The sequence below is a fragment of the Protopterus annectens genome, chromosome 9.part0 (assembly GCF_019279795.1).
Source record: "Protopterus annectens isolate FY-2018-M chromosome 9.part0, PAN1.0, whole genome shotgun sequence".
In the NCBI taxonomy this organism is placed as follows: Eukaryota; Metazoa; Chordata; order Ceratodontiformes; family Protopteridae; genus Protopterus; species Protopterus annectens.
This window is the reverse complement of record NC_056743.1, coordinates 1,086,638,708-1,086,658,225: the sequence shown is the minus strand read 5'-3', so window position 1 is coordinate 1,086,658,225 and position 19,518 is coordinate 1,086,638,708. Positions and strand designations below refer to the sequence as shown.

The 19,518-nt window shown below is 41.6% G+C and overlaps 1 protein-coding gene across 4 annotated transcripts in view; it reads left to right on the top strand.

Annotated features, from left to right (window-relative positions):
* Window positions 1-15,928, top strand: part of LOC122811822 (cyclic AMP-dependent transcription factor ATF-7-like) — a 2,228,331-nt gene extending 2,212,403 nt beyond the window's left edge. For 3 of the 4 annotated variants that reach the window (XM_044083930.1, XM_044083929.1, XM_044083932.1), the window contains one exon: window positions 12,280-15,928. In XM_044083930.1, the coding sequence (XP_043939865.1) occupies window positions 12,280-12,506 (227 nt within the window). In that variant the 3' untranslated portion in view covers window positions 12,507-15,928. The remainder of the gene's footprint in view (window positions 1-12,279) is intronic. The other variant, XM_044083931.1, reaches the window with a different exon arrangement.
* The last annotated feature ends 3,590 nt before the right edge of the window (window positions 15,929-19,518 follow it).

The following is a 19,518-nucleotide window of genomic DNA, read 5'->3' as shown; positions in this document are numbered from 1 at the left end:
GTAATCAGATTAGTGAGTATTGGGGTATTATTAGGGTGGTAGAGGATCTTTTGGGTGATAAGTTGTTGACAAAGAAGATGGATTTGGAGTTCTAACTATCCCATTTGTTTTGGAGGTTGATACAGTGGTGAGTTTGATAGGGGGTACCGGTGGCGAATCTGGCTATGTTGTTATAACTGGTTGCTAGTTTGTTAAGGTTGTTTTTAGATAGATTGGTATATATGGCAGAAGCATAGAATAGGGTAGAGATCAGGTGGGTTTGAGCAATAGTGGTTCTAGTTGTTTGGGTAAGGAAAGGCTTGATTCTATAAAGGGAGCCTAGTTTTTTGTTAACAGATTTTATGGTAGTATTGATATGGTCATCATAGCTAAGGTTGTTGTCAATTGTTATTCCCAGGAGACGGGTTGTAGTGTCGGGAAATGCTAGTTCCATTGTTAGAAGTTATTGTGAAGTGAATTTGTGTTGACTTTTGAGTAGGAGTAAAGAGCAGTAATTTAGTTTTTTTAGGGTTCAGGAGGAGGCAGTGTTGCATGAGCCAATTTTCAACAGTGTTAAATACTGACTGGGTGAGGGTCTGGAGTGAGGTTATGGACTTGGCTGAACATATTAAAGTTGAGTCATCTGCATGTTGAATGCAGGTGGCTTGAGGAATTTTGGTATTTAGAGCATTAATAAATATTAAAAAGAGAAGAAGGCCTAGAATAGAGCCTTAGGGTACTCCAATGTTCACAGACATGGGTATGGAAAGATTATTGTCCCAGAGCTCAGCTTGCTGTCTGTTTTCTAAATAAGATTTAAACCAAAGTAGTGCTTGTGGGTTGAGTGAGTGGGCTTTTAGTACATCAATAAGCAGGTGATGATTAACCATATCAAAGGCTTTTGAAAGGTCAATAAATAGTGCAGAGGAAAGAGAGTTAATGTTACGATTTTTATTTATACAATCAGAAAAGGATAGCAGGGCGGTTGTTGTGCTATGGAATGGTCTAAAACCGTGTTGACAGTTAGCAAGTAAATTATTATGGAGAAGGTGGTCAAGGAGTTGTTGGTGGATGCATTTTTCCATTATTTTGGCTATTGGGGAGAGTAGGGCTATTGGGCCAAAGTTGGAAAGGTCAGTGGATGACCCACCTTTATGTAGAGGGATGATGTGGGAGACTTTCCATATGGATGGGATTGTGCTTTCTGTAATAGATGTTCGTGTTTCACTGTTGCAGTCATTGCACTTGGGTTATCCAGCTGGCAGGCTACCCACAGTAGGCCAGAATTCCAAAGTCCTGGTCTGGCATCGGTTGCTGTCACCTCTTCCCTGACGTCAGTGCGCCAGGGGTATAAAAGATGCAGCCGACTCCATTTTCTTCAGTCTTTCTTGCCGTGCGGTGCCTGAAGCAAAAGCAGTTCTCAAGTGCCGGTCGGCCGACTCCTGAGATTTTCGAAATTGAATTTCAGATCTGAAGTCTTCAATAAAGCTAAGTACCCCGTTGGGGAAACTTTTTCTTGCTCCAGTCTGATGTCAGTAAAAGTTAACAATTGTATTTCTTGTGGGAAGCAAATACCTCATAAGGATTTTCATTCTTACTGTATTCCTTGCCTAGGCCCTGACCACGATGTTGCTAGTTGTTGGTTTTGCGCTAGATTCAACCAACGCACTATTAAGCGTCGGTTCGATTTTGCTTTACATTACTTTGGCCGAAGGTTTAACTATATAATGCCATCGGAACAACCGACGACCTGAGTTCATAAAAAGCGCAAGGACAAAGAAAAGGACAGGCATCCAAGGTCCAAAACCGATGACAAAGCCTCTTCTAGGCCAGTCGCTGGTTCGCCGGTGCTCAGTGAAGTGCTTTCGCAGCCCCTGACACCCGCTACCTCAGAGCCACAGGCCGCCTCCGACTCCCACGTGGAAACAACTAGGCCTCTGGAAACTCAAGGTATTGGGCCTACGGAAACTATTCCTACAGATGGGTCCGGAGCCGTTGAGCAGGCATCAGCTTCTGAGGGTGTTTTCAGACCTTCGCAGCTTACTATCAAGACCACTTCAGCAGCCAAGACAAAGTCCAAAACACCTTTAAAGACAAAGAAACACGTACAACATTCACCTGGACAGTCATCCATGCCAAAGAAACAGATGCTCAAAATGGCCGAGGATCTAATTACTCTGATCAGGGGTTCCCATCCCCCTCCTGATAAAAGGTCTAGGCAAGATACTGATTATGATTCCTCTGACCAGGTTTCTATTTCCTCTGATTCCTCTTCAGAACAGGGATATTCTCTTCCTCCCTATGAGGACTCTGACGCTGAAGAATCTATCCCTTCAGCCTCTCCTCCTGAGGATTACTCTTTTGGGGGAAACACTGCACACCATGAGGGAACATTTCCATTGGGAGAGCCAGAATTATTCAGAATCCAAGAAAAGGCTCAGAGACTTTCTTCTACTTCCTCAGCACAGGCCCCTTGCTATTCCCCCTGTGCTAGATATTGTTGATGATGTATTTTCTGAATCCAGTTTGTCTCCTGATTCTTTACCCCCTGCACCAGTTAAGCCAGATAGGTACAACAGCGTCCCAGATTCTCATAAATTTCTTCATAAAAACCCTGCTACTGACCCAGAAATAATTTCTCAGGGTCCCAAAGGGGTCAAGGCTTCCACTGCAAAAAACCCTGTTCCCTCTGATAGGGATTCTAGAGCACTGGACAGATGGGGGGAAAAAGTTTGCACCTCTGCTACTTTAGCTTTAAAATGCCAGTTTCGCGTGCTTAAATATCAACAATACCTAATGGCTTTGCTAAAACAGAAAATGCTTACAAGTTCAGAATGTTCTGAAAATAAGGAAATGCAGGATTTATTGCATGCAGCTGAACAAGTGGGAAAGCATACTTTGCAATGTAGTTTTGATACATTAGAGGCTTCTTGCAGAGCCGCAGTTACAGGTTCTGTCATTCGAAGGCATGCTTGGTTAAAAGAACAAAGTTTACCTGATCTTGTTAAAGCAAAATTGTTGGATGCTCCATTACAACATGATACTTTGTTTGGTGTTAAGGCAGAAGAGGTGTTAAAGAAAATGGAGGATAAAGCAAAACCAATGCAGACAGTAAAGGATTTCTTACAGGTTCAGCCACCCAGATTTAGCAGGAACTGGCCTTCTAAAAATTTGTCCTTTCCAGTGTCAGACAGGCCACAAAGAGGCAGATACAGACACCCAAGAGGCAGATCTCAGCCCCAAGGCTCAAACAGACCTAAGCAATGGGGTGCTTCAGCCCCCAAAGGTGGAGAAGACAAATCACAGCCTTATAGGAAACAGTCCCAATGACTTTCCTCTACCAATGCCAAGCACTTACCTTTTGGCAGCACCCTTAGGGGGAAAACTAGCACTTTTCTCACAAAATTGGCACATGATCACCCAGGACAAATGGGTACTGAATATTGTTTCCCAGGGTTACAGGTTTCACTTTCACACCCTATCAAGATCAAAAGTTATGCCAGACCTGCCACACAATCAATGGGCAGAGGCACAAAAACAAATTTCTGCTCTCATGGACATAAGGGCTATCCAAAAAGTACCACAGCAAGAGCAGGGACAAGGATTTTACTCAAGACTTTTCTTGGTACCCAGAAAGGACAAAGCTTGGAGACCAATACTGGACCTGTCTACTCTAAATACCTTCCTGGACATTCCAAAATTCAAAATGTTGACACTGCAGCAACTTGTACCCATGCTGGGCAAAAAGGCTTGGCTAGTTACCTTGGACCTCAAAGAGGCATACCTGCATGTCCCAATCAGACGATCTTGCAGAAGATACCTCAGATTCATAGCTGGCTCAATGCATTACCAATTCTCTGCACTGCCCTTTGGCTTATCTACTGCACCCAGGGTCTTCACAAAGTGCCAGGCACCAGTAATTGCATTTTGCAGACAAAAAGGAATTCAGATATATCCCTACTTGGACGACTGCCTTATTCAAGCAGACAGCAAGGACATTCTACTAAAGCATCTGGCATTTGTAAAAAGATTACTAATTTGCCTAGGGTACACAGTAAACGAAAAGAAATTAAAACTAGTGCCTTCTCAAGAGATAATATTCCTGGGTGCAAGCTTAAATACAACTGCCCAGATGGCTTATCTCATGCCAGACAAACAAAGGCAACTGACTCATTACTTTCAAATGATGGCAACAAAGACCCTGCTACCTGCAAGAAAAATTCTGCAGGCTTTGGGCGTCATGGCATCCTGCATCCTACTAATTCCATATGCAAGGCTGCATATGAGAAAGCTACAATGGTATCTAAAAAGTGTTTGGACTCAACATTGCCACAGCCTGGAAACAATAATTACTCTCATTCCCTGCCTGCAACAAGAGTTTCGATGGTGGGCACTGGCCTGTCACCACAACAAGGAACAGCCTTTCACTTTACCCACAGCCAGGCAGACACTAACAACAGATGCAACGGATTATGCCTGGGGAGCACACATGGCAGGAAAATGTATACAGGGCAAGTGGCCCACAGACCAAATGCATCTTCATATCAATCAAAAAGAGATGCTAGCTGTCCAGAATGCCCTGACAGCCTTCAAGGATCTACTACATCCAGGACAACTACTACTAAAGACGGACAATACTACAGTCATGTGGTACATAAACAAGCAAGGGGGCAGACATTCCTACTCCCTCTGCAGGCAAGCCATGGCTTTGTGGAACACAGCACTGGCCTATCAAGTACATCTGCAGGCACAATTCCTGCCAGGAAAGAAAAATACTCTGGCAGACGAACTAAGCAGAAACCTCATGGACCCTCACGAGTGGAAACTAGATCCACAAGTCTTCAGCATGATAACAAAGAAATGGGGATGCCCGGACATAGATCTATTTGCCTCCCCTCAGAACTGCCAATTACAGAGATTCTGCACAAGGACTTATCACTCACAAGCATGGAAGGTGGATGCTCTATCATTCAGCTAGAAAGGCCTAACAGTTTATGCCTATCCACCACTACCTCTACTCCCCAAGGTACTCCTAAAGGCAGACAAGAGAAGCCAAAAATTATTCTGATTGCCCCAGACTGGCCACAACCAGCACTGGTACCCAATCCTAAAGAGCTTGTCTCAAGGGCCAGCCTGGACTTTACCTCAAATTCCTCATCTGCTGACCCAACAAAACAATCAGATCCTAGACAGCCAACTCAGAACCTTAAATCTGGCTGCGTAGAGAATAATATAGCCACTCAGAACACACCTCTCTCTAAAACAGTTATGGATGTCATTTTGGAAGCCAGGAGGCCCAGCACCAGGAAATCTTATGCAGAAAAATGGAAGAGATTCTGTGCTTGGAACCAGGCACAAGGTCTTGAATCGCTTGTTCCTAATATTCCTCAGATATTACAATACCTAACTGAGATGCTGGACAAAGGCCTATCCTTCTCATCAATTAAGATTCATGCCTCTGCCATTTCAGCTCATTACAATACGGAACCTCCTATTTTCTCTCATCCACTACTAAGACAGTACCTCAGAGGGGCAAAAAACATAAGACCCCCAAGGAGAGCACCAGTACCAACATGGGACCTCAGCTTTGTCTTGGAAAAGCTCACACTGCCTCCTTTTGAGCCAGCCATTACAGCTGAGATAAAATTCTTATCATGAAAAACTGCTCTGCTCCTAGCAATAACTTCAGCAAGAAGAGTCTCAGAGTTACAGGCATTAATGGCAGTGGAACCTTTTATAATTTTTCATCCGGACAGGGTCTCTCTAAGGACAAATCCAACATTTATGCCAAAGGTAGTATCCAGTGTGGCTCTTAACCAAACCATTCATTTACCAACCTTTTATCCAAATCCCCAGAGTAAAGGGGAGAGACTTCTGCACTCTTTAGACATACACAGACAGCTATGATTCTACTTGGACAAAACAAAAGCTTTCAGAAAAACTGAGCAACTTTTTGTGGCATATGCTGCAGGATCACAAGGAAAGGCTATTTCAAAGCAGACTATTTCAAAATGGATAGGACACTGCATTTGTTTCTGCTATGCACAGCATGGCAAATCAGTGCCTAAGAATATTAGGCCACATTCTACCAGGGCAGCAGCCACATCAGCAGCCTTTCTCAGAGGAGTCCCAACCAAGGAAATTTTGGAGGCTGCAACTTGGAGTTCAGTGCACACTTTTACCAAGCACTATCACTTACCTCTTTACTCTAAATCCAGAGCAGGCTTTGCCAGTGCAGTTCTGCAGGGCCTCATAGCCACTCCTAATCCTATTTAGATCCAGCTGCCCAACCTCATCTTTGGGATTCAACCCAAGTGTAATGACTGCAACAGTGAAACACGATGAACATAGTACAGTTGTGTACGAGTGTATTCACTGTTGCAGTCCAGGTTACCCTCCCACCAACCCCCTTTCATTGCTGGGACTTATCTGTACTTCTCTATTCTATACAACCTATGTGGTGTATTTGCTTGTAGAGGAAGGTAATGTTTATGTTTGTGCATGCTTTTTTATTTTGCAAATATTTTTAGCCTACCCTTTTGGGGGCACCTGATATCTGGGGCAAGAAAAACCTGAAAAAATGGAGTCGGCTGCATCTTTTATACCCCTGGCGCACTGACGTCAGGGAAGAGGCGACAGCAACCGACGCAGGACCAGGTCTTTGGAATTCAGGCCGACTGCGGGTAGCCTGCCAGCAGGATAACCCAAGTGAAATGACTGCAACAGTGAATACACTCGAACATCTACATTTATGGTAGGTACACAACTGTACTTTCTATTTATAAGGATGGAAATGGGATAGGCAATAGCTTTAGCTGCAATTTGCAGGTATTCTGCTGGTAGGCAGACGGAGTGCATGGTTTGAGTTTTTGAAGGAAGTTGCAAATGAGGTAAGTGGGTACAGGTTGTATATGAAAAGTGGGAACTGGGTTGTTTGGGGTATTTAACGATGAAGTGCTAATAGGTGGTAATGTATTGGCTAGAGTTTGGATGGCTTCAGTAAAGTAATTATTGAAGGCATCAGCAATTTGCTTAGGGTTATTATGGGTGATACCTGATGGGACAGGTGTTTTAGAGTCCACCTGGCTGGAGTAGTTTGTTAATGCCTGACCAGAACTTTTTTGGTTTTTGTTGGTGGATTTGTTGGAGGTGGAGGTAGAAGTGTTTTTTGTCTAGGAGAATGTCTTTTTTGGTGGCATTTCTTAGTTGTTTGAAGTAAATGTGATCTGAAGGGCTTTTAGATGCTCTCCATTTGGCCCAAATTTTGTTTCTTGGGAGGATCTTTTGCATAGTTTGTTTTGTGAGCCATGGGGCAATTTTGGTCCTAATTCGGGAGTAGTGGCAGGGGGGCATGGTAGTCTAGGATTTGTAGGAATCTAGTATTAAAGTAAGTGACTGCTTCATCAAGTTGCAGATGGTACAGTGGTGACTAGTCACATGCTTTCAGTTCATTTTGGAAGCTCTCTGGTTGAAAGTGTTTTTTAGATCGGGCGGTTTTGTAAATATTACAATTAGGGATATGCATTTTTTTGTTTAATTATATAGGTTAGAACATGGTCGCTGATATCATCAGGAAGGGTTCCTGGTTTATAAGTGCCAGGATGACTGTTAATAAGTATCCAGTCTATTGTGGTTTTCTTACCACTTGATTTATGGATTCTAGTATGGGTGGTTATTATTTGTGAGAAACCATAAAGATTTATGTGATTGACAGGACTGGGCGAGTTACATGTAGCCCAGTCTATGTTAAAGTCACCTAGTAGAATGATTTCCTGAGGTAGGTGGGTAGAGACACAACTAAGTAAGTTTTCAAGAGTATTGATGTTGTTACCAGGAGGAAGATAGGAGCAAATTAAATAGATGGATTTAGAGTTGTTGATTTGAAGTTTAGCAGTAAGGGTTTTTGCATTAGTATCTGTGGGTAGGGACGCATTGAAGGGTGAAACTTGAAGCTCTGATTTATATAAGATGGCTACACCTCCCCCATTTTTGGTTTTGCGATCACATCTAAGGATGTTATATCCAGGTGGGGTAATTTTCTGGTCTTGAGTTGAAGGCTTTAGCCATGTTTCTGTAATACAGAGAATGTCAAATGTGTGCATCTGTAAGAGTGCATGAAGGTGGGTAATTTTATTGTTAAAGCTACAGATGTTAAGGTGAGCTATGAGGAGGGATTTAGCATGTCTTTTTGGGGTAATGGAATTATGTGAAGTGAGGTTTTGTGTGTTACTTGTAATTCTTGAATTGGGGCCAGATTTTGGATGAATATCGCCATCTAATAGGGGATGCTGCTGAGGTTTTTGTAATATCTTTAGGAATGTGTAGTAGTTATATTTAGGGTTTTTTTGTTATGGAAGTAAGTAGTATGGGAAGATCTATGATACCTAGGAAGTATATAGGTAGAAGTGGAGGTTATGTTAATGTGGTTGAGAGAGATTCCATGACAAACTAGTAGAGTTTGATGGTGGGGGTAGTGTAGTTTAGGCAGAGACAAGTGTTCAATGAAGGTTAGTGTGTAGGGTAGAGTTAGAGAGGCTAGAATAGTGGTTAAGAGTAGTAGGTTTGTGTATGTAGAGGTATGTGTTGAGGCCATTTTGATATGTGGGTTGAGAGGTAGAGTAGGTAAGGGGATGGAGTCTAGTAGAATGTTAAAGTAAAGGTGGCAGAGGGAGAGAGATGTAAGAGGTAGAGAAGGTTAAGTGAAGAAGTTTTAATAGTGTACTAAAATAGATATAGTAGTAGGAGAAAAAACTGTATAATGTTAGCAATACAGGATGTAGTAGTGTGGAGGTGTTGGGGAGACGGTAAAATAGAGATGGTAGTAGGAGAAAAAGCTGTATAATGTTAGCAATACAGGATGTAGTACTGTGGAGGTGTTGATCTAGGATCCTCAAATGACTGGATCATTTTTGAGGTCTCCCTGAACTTCTACTTTGGGCATCACTTGTCTTTCTTTTTCATTTTGAGGGGGAATATCTGTGCTGTTAGCTTGTTGTGACACCGCAAACATAGAGATCTTACCCAAGATGTCTGCCGACTTCTTCTTGGTCAGGAATTCTCAAGTGGCTTAAAACCATACCTTAAAAAGTTTAGGCCTAAATCCATGGTAAATTTGGCATTCATCAATGTTGTGCTCTAAACCAAGGCAATAAGCACACTTGGTAAACTCCATTCGGTAGAAGCCTGGAAAAACAGTACAGTATGCAGAGTCCAGTGAAATAACATTCCGAACCACCATAAAATCCTTTACTTTATTTGAATAAGAAAGCAGATTGAACACTTTTGTTCCCTATATTGGCTTTTCATCAGAATCTATAAAGTTACTTGCTTCCTTGTCTTTTATTATTGAAACTAGGATTTTTTATTGATGTAGAGATTTATTGTATATTTAAAATACTAAGTTCAATTTGTTACTGTGCCTTTAACAAAGTAATATTTAAGGAAAGACTGGCTTCTGCATAGTGTACAGTTTTTGAAGGTTTCTACTAGACGGAGTTTTTGATGAAGAGATTACCAGTTGTGCAGTTTTGTCTTTATGCTCACAGTGATTTTTCAGTTAAGAATAAGCATAGTTGTCAGAAAACTGTGTGTGTGGTATCTGACATCTACAAGCGTATCTATTAACTTCCTTGGATACACACATGCCCTACACCTTTGTTAGTGGTCACTGCTCCAGCATTCAAAATCCAGCCCAAGTTCTAATAAGGCACAATACAAACAATAGAAAGGGTCTGTTTATCTGCCCTGCTGTTCCTTCATAGACCTGGACTATTATAAACTTGTGAGCACACTTTCTGCTAGCATTCACACATGCAGCAAGGAAGAACCGAAGGTGATGCTGGTAGACACCACCTGTATATTAGGCATAGGAAAATACAGAAAATAAGGTGACATCTGCCTGGCCTTCGGTTAGAGGATGCCCTACTCTGAAATTCAGACTGCAGTTCCCTACAGTGACAACTGCAACAGTGACCGCACTAGAACATCTACTATTAAAGTAAGCTTCCTACACAACTGTACTGTTTGCATATCTTTTTAGGACATGCCTGTTTGTAGAATGTGTTGCAACAGCATGGTTAATTCAGAGACAAGATTGACACTTCGGTTTACAGATGAAGATAACTGCAGTTCTATCTGTAAGTGGTACTGCTTGTAGTCTCCAAAGCTAGAGGTGGAGGTGTGCACCCTGTTGTCTGGCATGTGTCTGCTGGAGCCTTTTTCCCTGACATTTGTAGGTTTAGCTTTGTAGTCTACCCACCCAGCATTGAGTAGATGGAAAGAATAACATGTTATAGCTCAGTTATATGAGGTACTTAATATAGCAGTATGGGATTGAAGTGTCCATTTTTATGCCTTCCTTACAGAAGTTTTTGTTAGTCCTGGTGCTGTGTTGTTGCAGGAGTCTGCTGCAAGGTGATGCAGTGCTCAGCCTGGTTAAGCCTGTGTCCTCCAAGTGAAATACCATGGTGGGTTAGCCTTTTGTCAGGTAGAGTCCATAGTAGTAGTGTAATTATGTCTGATGAATGAGCTTTATGAATGGCACTATAGTCTTGCAACCTTGTCTAATCTGTGTTTCCCATCTAGACAGTATGGTAGTTTATCATGTTAATTGAAAGATGACAAAGTTTGATAGCTTCTCCTTTTACACTGTGTATATATTCCTCCAAAGGAGAAATTAATTAGCTGTTAGTATATGTGTGTGAATGAGAGGGAGGATAGAGGAATGGTGAGGATGCAGGGAGTAGAGCTGGCGAAGGTGGATGAGTTTAAATGTTTGGGATCAACAGTTCAGAGTAATAGTGAGTGTGGAAGAGAGGTGAAGAAGAGAGTATAGGCAGGGTGGAGAAGAGAGTCAGGAGGGATTTGTGACAGACTGGTACCAGTCAAAGTGAAAGAGAAGGTCTACAAGAGGGAAGTGAGACCAGCTATGTTATATGGGTTGGAGATGATAGCATTTGCAAAAAGGCAGTAGTCAGAGCTGGATGTAGCAGAGTTAAAGATGTTTAGATTTGCACTGTGTGTGACAAGGATGAACAGGATTAGGAATGAGTATATTAGAAGGTCAGCTCAGGTTGGACAGTTTGGAGAAAAAGCCAGACAGGCAAGATTGTGTTGGTTTGGATAAGTGCTGAGGAGGGATGCTGCCTATATTGGGAAAAGGATGCTAAGGATGGAGCTGCCAGGTAAGAGGAAAAAAGGAAGGCCTAAGATGAGGTTTATAGATGGAGTGAGAGAGGACATGCAGGTGGTTGGTGTGACAGAGCAAGATGCAGAGGACAGGAATAAATGGAAACAGATGATCCACTGTGGTGACCCCTAACTGGAATAGCTGAAAAAAAAGTAGTAGTAGAGTCTTTATCACACACAGCAGCATGTTTTTTTTCTTCCCAAAGAAAGACAGTTTACTTTCTTACCAATATTGCTGGTGGATGCTAAGGACTTGATAACACTTCTGCTTTGTGATATTTAGTTGTGGATTGACATATTTTCCACTGGCTTAGTATTGTGGAGTTCCCTGGGATTTCTGATTCTGTGTGTAAGCCCACTGCAGCTATAGCCAGCCTTCGTACATTATGTCTGCAACCAATCTCAGCTCATGAGACATATCTTATTAATTATCCCTGGTTATGGCATTGTTGTCTCTGAGCAAGTTGTATAACCCATTCAGCATTGTGAAGCAGGGACACTTGAGTCATCTCCTGTTGTGGTGAGTACCTTACACAATTGTACTTTCACAGGTAATGAGTACACAAACATTTCAGCTAGTCAGCAGTTGGCCCCAGTCGTAGAATAAAGGACTCTTCTGCCAGCTTCAAGGTTTTATTTTTAATGCGCAGTACATCTGTCTGCTAGAGTCCACAGTGTTATGATATAGATGTTGATGTTGCCACCATGTTTCTTGCTATTCTTATTGCTGACTTACCCTTTTCCTACTTTCGTAAAGCTGCTTGTGACTCACTGAATTTATTATGTGATGTATGGTATTATCTGAAAGGAGGAGTAGTATTTTCGATTGTGAAGATGATTTCATTTAATAGGTATACTAACTTACAACCTCTTCTTTCACCCAAAGACACACTCTGGATTGTTCTCTGGTGTCCAGGGGACCTTAGTTGTGTGGGTCTTCCTCACTAACGCCAACTTTTTTTTTAATAAAAAAAAAGGAAATGGGGAGCTGATGGTCTTATTTTATTGGTGTCATATTAGTTCTTGGATTGAAGGTGGCTGATTTACTGAGAAAGATGTTTGTTGTGTGTTTTTAACTGACGGCAACATTTAAATTTTTTTTTTTTTTTTGAGCAACAGATGACAGTCCGAAGGCTAACTCAGAACCAACTGGATCTCCTGCCCCTGTTATTCAGCACAGCTCTGTTACTGCCACCCCAAATGGAATGAATGTTCGCACAGCAGCTGAAGCTGTTGCCACATCAGTCCTCACTCAGATGGCAACACAAAGGACAGAACTGAACATGCCTATCCCTTCACATGTCATCATGGCTCCACAGTCTCAGTCTGCCGGCAGATGATGTTACTTGCCACATTATGTAGAACTAGTCAGAACCTGCAGCCAGAAAAAAAAACTGGTTTATGAATTAACTGAAATCCTGTATATCAGTGGCAATGAATTAAAAAAAGAGGAAAATGCTAGCTATGGAGCTTTTTTCTCCATGTATATTTTAACCAGTCTGGACTGGTGGTCCACATAAACACAGAAAATTTCCAGGATACTCAAATGCCATACTATTGAATTATTGGAAAAGAACCAAGTCATTTCTGTAAGCAACTGTGCTGTTGGACTTCTGATAGTCCTTTTATATGGGAAATACTGTATTATTCAACAAAAGAACACTAGAATGACTGAGTTTGCCTGTACATTACAAGGGCAAGCATGATATGCAGTTTAGTTAAACTGCTTTAGGATGTTGAAGACCAGACAGTTGTAGATATTATGGTGAGACATGTAATTGATGCGCACATACTTTGGGGATAAATATATTACAACCACCTGAGTCAAGTACTGCATGAAATGTGGTACTGAAACTGTAATATGTGAAAGAGATGCTCTTGTTTTATTGTGTAGTACTTGGTCAGATTTCCTTGACAATGTGGCCTTCTGTCTGCCCCTATATTACTTAATATTGGGAGTGATTTTACAGAACAGATATGTAGCTGCTTAGTACAGGTCTAGTCATTTATTGACAATAGTAGCATTTCTTAGCCATTTTAGTCATGTAGTTTCATGTAGACATAAGGCAACAGAGCATGAAATACACTTGTACGATTTTTACTTACCCAAAAACATACATCCCTACATTTAACATGTGGTAACTTCTGATGTAGCTAGTGCTTTGGTTTGCTTTCAGAAGAGAAAATTATATTTACTGACTTAGTCCTGAAAAGATGTATTATTCAGCTTGCTGAGACAGTGGAAATTTTGTATATAGCTTATGGAATTCCACAGTGTAGCCAGCAAAAAAAATTGGAGAAGGTCCATTTTAGGAGTTGTAAAGGAGTGAGCACTTGGCAATCATTGAATCAATGGTGCATTGGCTATGACAACAGACTTCAACACAGAGGAAGAGGGAGTGCAGTGGCAGGGTCCTAATATAAAGCTGCATGGGGTGTCATGAGGGAGGCAATGTTTAAAAAGTAACTGAAACAGTCTCCTTTTTGCAGCCCTTGTTATGGAATTAAAGATGAACATTGACATTTAAAGTTTCTCCATTCCAGTCTATTCTCCAGTTGTGGCAGCACAGTGGTGCAGTAGTGATAAAAAAGTTGTACCTTACCATTTCTAAACTATTTTAAAATTCACTTGGCCTCTAGGTGAAGTTTTACATTCAGTTCAGTATTGTGCCCCCCCCCCCCCCCCCTTCAGCAGCTTTGTTTTCCTGGGGTGCCAGCCATCATCCTTCCATTATCCTTTTAATTCCCCTGCCTGAACTGGTTATAACTTTTCATCCTCTGTTGGTGAGGTTCCTTCCTCCCTTTCCAGTGGTGATTTAACTTAGTGTCCCTGTGCACGGGTGAGTGATGAGTTTAAGAGCCTGCAGAGTGAGCCATCTTGGCAAGCCAGGTGTTTTATAGCTTGACTCTTCCCCATGACCGCGATAGCTATCACCTTGTTGAAGCTAAGGTCAGCAGTTTTCGGCCCAGTTGTGCATGTAAGCTTCCATTTACCTAGTGGGTAGCTGTAGAGCAATATGCTGCTTGGTGTAGGCTAAGATACATGTCCTTTCCCTGGCTTGTTTCATTACTGTGTCACCTTGTCTGCAGTAGGTAGTAATGATGCAGCCAGTCATAGTACCTTGCAGACTACAGCTGCTCATTGTCACCCCCCCCCCCCAACAAAGCTGTCACCTACAGGGTTCAAGCCACTACTCAGACCCCCAGGTTGCCTTGTTCACAGTCTGAGCTTTATCATTGCGTTTAATCTGTCTTACAATTTAGAATACAGCACTCATTTTAACAACTTTACATTGAGGATTATGTGTTGTATACTTGCGTCTGTAGAGCCACTATGTCAGAATCCTCACATATATAGTCTGGTCACCTTACTTGTTAAAGGAAGAAGGCTATGAAGATGGCTTCCTCAAATCCACCCAGAACACACCTGTACTTGTCCTCTGATCTGATCAGAAAGTGGCTGTAGTGGGGAGGGGAAGATCCTTGGGAGAAAGATTTTTTTTTATTATGTATGGTCATATGTGAATATTAACGCTGACGCTGTCAAAAAGCCTCCTAAAATTACTATGTATACCCGCTGTTGCATTGGTAATGTGGCTTCAGTCTGTACCAGTTCTAAATTTGAGGCACCTAAATCCCCCTTCCTTCTATAAGAGAATGAGAGTTGGTTATATGTTTTTTGGATATTTTCTGCCCATTGTAAGCCTTCTACAGCTGTGGTGCTTTTTCCTTAACCCTTATCACTGGTGGCGCATACAAAATGTTCCATGCCTCAGTGCTATTAGAAACCGCTCTTCTACAGAGATGTTTCATATGTGTCAGATTTTAGGAAAGGGTTAGTTTAAGGAAGTAGTTATTCATAAAAAGGGTGTCATAAATATGAAACGGATAACTGATATGCAGGGGGGGGGGGTGAGGAAGTTAAGTATCTGTAGAGTAAGCATGTTGGTGTCCCAGGAACAGGGCACCAACAGTAGAAAAGTATGGTTCTGCCAAGCTGGACAAAGCCTTTGGCAGAAGTTTCCTCCAGAGCATAAGGCTTTATATGAAAAAAGAGAGAGAGAACTTTTGCTGCCTTTCAGAATGTAATTGTTAAAGCAGCAGCTTTTCCAGTACATTGTAGTTTCAGAGTTTTACTGTCTCCAGTGATATGACTGCATATTTAAGGTTATTTTTCTGAGCAATACAGTGTTCTTTGTGTTTGTCCCTAAAAGTAAAATATATATATTTTTTGTGTCTACACATATAGGACCTGTTATTTTTGTGCCTGCCTCCTTTCGTGTCTGCAGTCATGTGCAGGTCTCAAGGACTGGAATGCAGAAAGGAAGCACAGTATTCTACCTCTTAGTGGCCTGTGTGGTAGAGATTGTCATTTTAATTGTATGTTTATGCCTCTTCTCTTTGTGACATATGCTTTGTGTGTGCTGGTTATCTACCCACTCTTACAGTTTGATTCCTGTTGTTTATGAAACTGTTTCTCCAAATTCTCTGCTTAAAGAGGGGAAGGGAAGCTACTAGTGTTTTCCATTATTAGTCACCAACCTCTGTAGTTTGCCCCATTGAGGAACATTACAGTACACACTGTAACACCTCTCAAATTTTCAGTCCAGCCTCATAGCTTGCTTCCATGTTGTGGCTGTCAATACAAAATGCCTCACAATTTGGTTTGGATCTTAAAGATGAACCCTGCACATTGCAAGTATTTTTAATTGTTTATCTTTGTTTACATATTTATATAAATGTATTTCATTTGGGAGCCTTATTTTTGATTCACAATCTTCTGTTAAAAAGCAGCCATAGTAATGATTTCAGTACTGCAACGTGATAAGATGCATGTTTTGTTTGTTCCTTCACTGTTACATTTCTCATACTTGTATGACATTGTATAATTATTGGTTTTGCAAAAAAAAAAAGTATATCTATATATATATATATCAAACCAGTGCCTTGAGAGTGGGACAAAAAGCACTGTACAGGAAAAGAAAATGACAAAAAATGATTATTCTGAACACTGTATAGGTGGTTTTTAACATATCCCTGTTGCCTTCTTCAGGAGTGTTTACTGAAAACATGTTGTACAGGTTCTTGTGTGTTCCTGTATCCTAGTACGGTGTTCTAATCCTCCATTGTAAACTAAGTTGCTCAGTGTCTCCCTGCCCTATATTACATGAATATTTTAAGTGTTTTAGCATTGCAGAGTGGGAAATTCTTCGGAGAAAATAGAGTATAATTATGTAGCACTGTAATTCTAATTCTTGTACATCTTTGTGAGGAACTGAAGCATAAAGTAGCTGAGGAGCTTTTATGATGCAGAGAACCAAAAACCTGCATACTATGGAAAGTGTTTCAGTGATAAATGTAAGTTTCTTTTCTTTGAGTTTTTTTAACCCCCCCCCCCCCCCCAAAAAAAAAAGATTGCATGAAGGGTGTGACCTGTCATTTTACTTTCAGCAACATTAATATGCTGACCTTGGGCCCTCCGTGACAACCATAATTTATTTTGGTCGTCTTTGCTCCTTCTTGACCATAATGTCCTTTGTGGAGAAATTGCATCAGTGTCAACTTTCTAGTTTACGGCCTTGAAGTAAAAATCCAAGTTGCAGCAGTACATATGCTGTTATATTTGCAAGATCAAGGAGTTTTCTTCTTTAGTTTACCTCGTAGTGGGCACATACGTAGCATGCAGCATGCCTAAAGACTAGTCATTTAACTCCTTTAGCTGTTCATCATATTGTTTACTGTTGCGGTCATGCTAACTCTTGGGTTTTCTACTAGAGAAGACCTGGACATCTGGCTTGATTTTCAGAGATTTTCTGCCTTATCTATCTCATCTAACAAAAGGAAGAAGTAATACCTTACAACTTTTTTATAGCAAGGTTAAGTACCATTTTGCTGGGCAGTAACTGCAGATGGCCTGCCTACTAAAAAACAGCTTCCAGAATCCTGCAAGTTTGACTCTGAAGCTTTTCATTTCTTGCTTCATAAGCAAGTACCATGAAAAATAGTTTAATGGCTTACTAAACTGGTTGCTGAAAGACGTATAGACTGTAAGCATTATAAAGAACAAAAAATGGCAAATTTGCCCTCCCTCCCTCCAGATAAAACTTGTGTTTTGTTTTTGTATAACATTTTTTGAGAATACATGATAAATGCCCAGGAATGTACAGTACATGCTGAAACTGTTTGGTGATGTGGGAGGAGGTAATTGACATCATGTGTCTTGCAGGGCAGCTATATCATATTGCCTGGGATTTGTCAGTCCATGAAGACGTTCAGGACATTGTGTGTCACTGCATGAAACTTGGGAGGTGCTAATGACTCAGTTTCTTTAACAGAGAAGTAATGATGACTGGTGAGACAATGACCTCTTCTTCAAATCTCTAAGCCACAAGACTCTATCATATCCTCCAGTAAACTGCCTGTTTTTATTCTCCCCCTGCCCACATCAGTTTTCTCTGGATACTACAGTTTCCTCCCACTAACTAAAACACCATGTTTACCTTTGCCCTTGTTGCTTGACTAACATGTAAAAATGGTCTGCACATTTCATTTTCCTGGCTAACAGATAAATTGATTCATTTTCAGAACTTCAGAGCCTGGGAACATTTCCATTATGTCTGCTGGAATGTGAGCTGGCACTTTCTCAGATTCCTTTGTAAAGGAAATTTTATTTTGAGTTGGGAAAAGTATTTTTTTTTTTTTTTTTTTTGTGTAGCAGACAGGGACAAGTTTTGCCATTACCTTGTACTAGGATTAGGTGAGGGACCAAAGGATTGGGAGTAGCAAAGAGGTGTTTGAAGGTATGGCAGAGTGATCCCAAGAAGCCATCCTGATCAATATAGACTTTTTGTTTTGCTCTTGTATTGACTTTGAAGGGCAGCAGTTTCAGACACCAGCGCCCATTTTTAGATGGGGTAGAACACAGCTTAAGGTGCAGACTGATTTCATAGACTCTGAACCTGAAAGACATACTGTTTTTGACTCCTGCTAAGAGGAACAGCGGGTACTAGAGTAGTTGTGGGCATTTGAAAAGCTGTGCTAGTCCACTGCCCAAGCTGTACAAAAACAGAAGTCTAAAAACTTGGGTATTGGTGTGAGAACGTACAGACGGATAACCATTTGCAGAAGAGGAAACACCTAATACTATGCCCAGAATAATTTGATGATGTTCTTCATTCCACATTGCTGCAGTCCTAACTATTGGGTAGTCCGCTGTCCCAGTCGGCCCGAATACCAAAGTATATGGCTGACGTCGGTCAAGGCGCATCAGACTGACATCAGTACGTCAGGGTACTAATGCGCATGACCGACGTCATATCCTCAGTCTTTTTTGCCGCATGGTCCGATGCAGAAGCAGTTTTGCGAGTGCAGGTTGGCGTTCTGAAAGTTTCTGAAGTCAGAGTTTCAGACCGAATCAAAGTTGGCTAAGTACCCCGTTGGGGAATATTTTGGTTTTTTCTTGCCTCAGTATTTAACCGGATGTCAGAAAAAGTGAATAACTGTATTTCTTGTGGGAAACAGATACCTCATAGGGATTACCATACTTTGTGTATACCTTGTTTAGGGCCTGAGCACGACGTTGTTGGATGCCGCTCTTGTGCTAGATTTAACAAACGCACTATTAAGAGAAGGTTAGACTGTGCCAGGTTAGTTTTTGGGAAGCGTTGTAATTATAAAATGCCGTCGGATGCTCCGACGCCCGCTTCGGCCAAAAAGCGCAAGGACAAAGCAGCAAAGCCTAGAGTGGAAGAACCGACAGTCCCGGACGTCGGTTCTTTAGAAGGCTCAGTGGAGCCGGAGGTTCTGCCAGGAGTTGCTTTGGAGTCTCAGGGAGAGACTTTACTGTTACAGGATGTGTCCTCTCAGGAAGTAGGCCAGGCTGAAGGGGCTTCTCAGGTGGCTGTTCTTCCCTCTCTTCCTAAGGTGGTTAGAGCCTCCCTTCTGTTTCCAAGGCTTCTTTGAGAGGCAGGCCAAGTTTAGCTTCAGTGGGGGTTTCTCCTAGTGCTTCAGGGTCTTTGCCTAAGAAACATATGCTTAAAATGGCAGAGGATTTGATTACTATGATTAGAGGTTCTTTGCCCCCTCCTGATAAGAGGCCTAGGGTGGAACCTGAGTTTGGGAGTTTTGAGCAATGTTCGGAGGCTTCTGAGTCTTCGGCTGATGACTTGCAGGAGTATCCTCCTTATTCTGATTCTGATGTGGATGATTCTACTCCTTCAGCTTCTCCTCCTGAGGATTTTTCATTTTCAGAGACTCTGCATTCCATGAGGGAGCATTTTAAATGGGAAGGTCAAGATTTCTCTGATTCCAGGAAGAGGCTTAGGGAATTCTTGTTTTACCCCAGCATAGGCC